Source organism: Arachis ipaensis, unplaced genomic scaffold (genome assembly GCF_000816755.2).
Source record: "Arachis ipaensis cultivar K30076 unplaced genomic scaffold, Araip1.1 Aipa991, whole genome shotgun sequence".
Taxonomy (NCBI): Eukaryota; Viridiplantae; Streptophyta; class Magnoliopsida; order Fabales; family Fabaceae; genus Arachis; species Arachis ipaensis.
In genome coordinates, this window is record NW_015495839.1 from 6,710 (window position 1) to 11,830 (window position 5,121).

At 45.1% G+C, this 5,121-nt stretch overlaps 1 protein-coding gene across 1 annotated transcript; it reads right to left on the reverse strand.

Annotated features, from left to right (window-relative positions):
- Window positions 1–2,451: 2,451 nt before the first annotated feature.
- Window positions 2,452–4,512, reverse strand: LOC107624629. The gene has a single exon (XM_016327088.1). The coding sequence runs from the start codon at window positions 4,510–4,512 to the stop codon at window positions 2,452–2,454; it is 2,061 nt and encodes a 686-aa protein (XP_016182574.1).
- Between the last annotated feature and the right edge of the window lie 609 nt (window positions 4,513–5,121).

The following is a 5,121-nucleotide window of genomic DNA, read 5'->3' on the forward strand; positions in this document are numbered from 1 at the left end:
TTCATTTTTATTCCTTACATTACTCCCCCCATTAACTTCAACCTTGCCCTCAAGGTTGAGATGCGGGTAAGCCTTCCGAAGGTGATAAGCATTTTCCCAGGTCGTGTCCGCCTCAGGAGTCGGTCCCCACTGCACCTGCAATTGAGGCACTTCCTGTCCATCTTGTAATATGGATCTTTGCCCCACCACCTTGTATGGTTCCAGGATCGGGCCCGATTCGGTGGTTTGAAGAGGGAGAGGTAAGTAGTATTTATCATGCTCCCCGCGAAATTGTTTGAGAGTGGAAATGTGAAAAACATTGTGGATCTTAGCTTCTGCAGGCAGGACCAACCGATAAGCAACCGCGCTAAGTTTCTTGTCGATCCTAAAGGGGCCGAAATAGCGCATACCAAGTTTCTGGTTCTTCCTTAAGGCAACTGAATGCTGCCGATAAGGTTGCAACTTCACAAGGACCCAGTCACCGACCTCAAACTCTACATGTCTTCTGGTTCTATCAGCGAAATGCTTCATATATTGCTGAGATCTGGACAGATTGGCCTTGAGCTGCTCCAAGAGATGATCCCTTGCTAACAACATCTCTTGTAGGGAGGCTGCATCTTCTTGGCACCATTCGTATTTAACTAACGAAGGAGGTTCTCTGCCATATAGGGCCTTATAAGGAGACATTTTTATACTTCTATGGGCAGAGGTATTATACCAATATTGTGCCCAAGGAAGCATGTCCAGCCACTTTTTGGGAGTGTCGTAGCAGAAGCATCGTAAGTACATTTCCAACGTCTTGTTAAGCACCTCACTTTGACCATCGGTTTCCGGATGGTATGCCGAACTCATGGCCAAGTTAGTACCTTGTAGCTGGAATAATTGTTGCCAGAATTTACTCACAAATACCATGTCCCTATCCGAGACAATTGATCTGGGGAAGCCATGAAGTTTCACTATGTTTTTAATAAACGCCTCAGCCACCGATTTGCTGTTAAAGTCGTGTTTGAGCGCAATAAAGTGAGCAAACTTCGTGAGTCTATCGATGACGACCATGATCACTGAATAACCATTAACTGGAGGCAGGGCAGTTATAAAGTCCATGCATATGTCCTCCCATACTTGAGCCGGAATGGGTAAAGGTTGCAGGAGGCCGGCTGGTGATTTTGTTTCCATCTTGGCCTGTTGGCAAGTGCCACACAAAAGGACATAGCGTCGAATATCCCGTTGCATATTAGGCCAATAAAAATGAGAGCAAATCCTTTCCACTGTCTTTGCGATTCCTGAGTGCCCACCAATGCTACTGTCATGATATTCATGCAAAATGAGTTTAATTAAACTACTGTGCATAGGAATCACAACACGCCCTCGCCATAATAGCAAGCCATTCCTACAAGTATAGTTCAAGTCATCATTGGTATTGCTGCTGCAGCGTTGTAGGATGTCCTTCAAAGTGGAATCCTTTTCAATATCCCCCTTTAAGGTTTGAATCCATTCTAATTTAGGCCCTGACCAGGCTGCCAAGAAGCATCGGGACAAGGCATCGGCTGGTACATTTTCCGCTCCCGGTTTATACTGAATCTCGAAGTCATAGCCCAGCAATTTGTGCAGCCATTTGTGCTGCTCTGGCGTGTGAAGATTCTGCTCCAATAAGGCTTTAAGACTTTGTTGATCGGTGCGAATAATGAATTTTTGTCCAAGGAGGTAGTGCCTGAATTTTGCAATGGCTTCAGTAATAGCATGAAATTCCCTAATATATGCCGACTGGCGCTGCATAGCAGGAGCCAATTTCTTAGAAAAATATGCAATGGGGTGCCTGCCTTATGTTAAAACTGCTCCTATACCATTGCCCGAGGCATCCGTTTCCACTTCAAAGGGTAGTGCAAAGTTAGGCAAGGCAAGTACAGGTTGGGATGTGATTGCAGACTTGAGTTGGTTGAAAGCCAATTCAGCTTTGTCGTTCCAATTGAAGGAATCTTTTTTTAGTAAATCCGTGAGCGGGGAAGCTATGGCTGCATACCCTTTAATAAACCGCCTATAGTATCCTGTTAAACCCAAAAAACCCCTAAGCTGCTTGAGGTTTTTTGGTTGCTTCCAATCCAGCACAGCCTGAACCTTTGCTTTATCCATGTGGACACCATTAGATGAGATTGTATGACCCAAATAATCCACCTCAGATACACCAAAAAGGCACTTAGTGAACTTAGCATACAGGGTCTCTTGTTGCAGTAGCTTCAGGACAATCTCCAAATGATTCAAGTGATGCTGCCAAGAAGGACTATATACTAGAATATCATCAAAGAAGACTAAGACAAACTTCCTTAAATATGGTCGAAATACATCATTCATCAAGCTTTGGAAGGTGGCCGGCGCATTAGTCAAGCCGAAAGGCATCACAAGCCATTCATAGTGACCTTGGTGCGTGCGAAACGCCGTCTTGAATCGGTCCTCTGGTTTAACCAAGATTTGGTGTTAACCGGATCGAAGGTCCAATTTCGAAAAAAAAGTTGCACCAAATAGTTCATCGAGTAGTTCCTCAACTGTCGGGATCGGAAAACTATCCTTTACTGTAATTTTGTTCAAGGCTCTATAATCGGTGCAAAAACGCCAAGTCCCATCTTTCTTCTTAACTAACAGAATAGGGGAGGAAAATGGGCTATTACTAGGTTGGATAATACCTTCATGAAGCATCTGCTGGACCATGACTTCAATCTGTTCTTTCTGGCTATGCGGGACTCTATACGGCCTAACTTTCACAGGTTCCGCTCCTTGGATGAGAGGAATGCTGTGATCTTGAGCTCGCTGCGGAGGTAGGCCAACTGGTTGATCAAACACCGTCGCATATTTATGAAGCAATAACATCAGGGCAGGGTCCATGTTCTCAGGCAGCTCTAAAGAGTTGATAGACTTGTTGTCGGCTTTGTGGACTTGAAGAGTGAAGGCTTCGGCTATAGAATCAGTCTGAGCAAGTCTTCTAATATGGTGAAATTGTGCTTGTGCTGGAGCTAAGGTCTTGTCACCACGAATAGTGACAAATTTACCTTGATGCAGAAAGCGCAGAAAAGAACTGTCATAATCAACAATGTGGGTCTTGAGGGTTTCGAGCCAAGTAGTGCCAATTACCATATCACCACCTGCTACATGAAGGACATACACCTCAGGAATTGTTATTTTGCAGCCTTGTACATGAATATCGATCTTGGAAATGCATCCCTCCACTGTGAGAACATCGAAGTCCCCTACAACAACCTTGAACCCAAGGCAAGGTTCAACTGGCAGGTTTAAAAACTTTGCAATCCTTGGTTGAATGAAGCTGTCTGAACTACCCCCATCGATAAGAACTTGCACCTCCAACCCGTTTAGCATAGCTTTGAGTCGAATGGTGGAAGGTCCTTTAGTGCCATGCATGGCATTGTATGAAAGATGATGTGCTACGACGTCCTGCTCTAATTGCTCTAAAATGGCACTCTCAGATTGCACAAGCTCTCCAAGGTCGTCTAATGCAGGGTCATCTTCTCCCGCCAATTGTAGCAACATCAAGTGTTTGTTAGCACATTTATGCGATGCCGAAAATTTTTCATCGCACCAAAAGCAAAGGCCCTTTTCTCGACGAATCTGAATTTTGGCAGGGGAAAGTCGCTTGACAAAGTTCTTGGAATTGCTGGTGGAAGGTCGCTGGTTAGGTGTGGGTAAGAGTGGAGGAAGGCTATTGCGGCTAGTGGGCCGCTGTGGAGTGCTGGGGTTTTGGGAAGCTTGCTGAGCACTGAAATTGTTGGGGCCGTAGGTAGTGCGAGGGACGGTGGCAAATTTGTCTTCATAGAGCCGAGCGAGTGTGACGGCCCGCATTAGCGATGGAGGGCATTGTGCCTTCACCTCTCGGCGAATATCAAGCCGAAGACCACTCACGAAGCAATCTCGCAAGGCCTCATGCGGTTCAAGATTGGTGCGATTGGCTAAGGCAACAAATTCTGCATAATAATCTCCCACCGACCCTTGTTGTTGTAACTTAAACAACAATTCTTGTGGGGATTCAAACAACGAAGGGCCAAACTCAAGTTCAATCTCGCGTTTCAACTGTGCCCATGATCGAAAAGGAGCAGAGCGTTGCGACATTTGGTACCACGGAATGACCATACCTGTCATATGAATTGCAGCAATTGCAAGTTGTTCCTCCTCTGGGACCCGAAAGAACTCAAAATACTGATCGAGAGAAAAAATCCAACCAAGGGCGTCGGAACCATTAAACTTAGGCAGATCAAAGTTCACCCTTCGAAGATGAGGACCATTGCGTGTGAAAGGATCGTAGCCTGAGTTCGAACCATGCCGGGAATCACCGGAAGGGGAGCGATCGTGAGGACGCTCGTTGAGAAGCTGAGCAAGAGAGGACTGGATCGCATTTAGCTTGAGATCTGCTGCCTCGGAAGCTCGAGCTCGCTCCGTTCTGTTCTCCTCGGAGACCGTCTCAATCATCTGGAACAATCGCTTAATATCTGCTTCCATCCCTTTCATTCGAGTGTTATCAGCCACCGCCATGGCCAACGAGAGCACCAATGTAAGGGTGAACTAATAGGAGTACGTGATATTAAGTAATATTAACAAGGAGTACAGTGGTAATTCAAGAAAAAAAACAATTTCAATGTAACAGTAACACTGTCTCATACAAATAAGAAGGGAGCAGCAGAATGCAATCCCAGTAAATGATGGAAAATTGCTAAGGTTTAGCCNAGTAACACTGTCTCATACAAATAAGAAGGGAGCAGCAGAATGCAATCCCAGTAAATGATGGAAAATTGCTAAGGTTTAGCCACAACAATTAGCACCTGAACAAGAACAGAAAGAGAGAATTAGACTAGAGAAGGGGAAGAATTTGAGAAGAAAAGAGAGCAGAGGAGAAATTTCAGAAGGGAATGAGGTTACCACTGCATAGCTACCACTCAAAGTCGTCCAGCCTTCTATTAATGACCCTCCCCCTCGTGCTTCTCCTGATTTCTTCAATTGAAGGATCGTTTGACAGCTGTCCGTTTCCAATAACTAACTTTTTTTCCCTCTCATTCCTTGGTACTGATTCTGCATGACCTTCCTTCACGTACTCTTTTTCATTTTTATTCCTTACATTACTCCCCCCATTAACTTCAACCTTGC

Coding starts and splice junctions, on each gene's coding strand:
- LOC107624629 (XM_016327088.1), bottom strand. CDS start 4,512: ATGGCGGTGGCTGATAACACTCGAATGAAAGGGATGGAAGCAGATATT.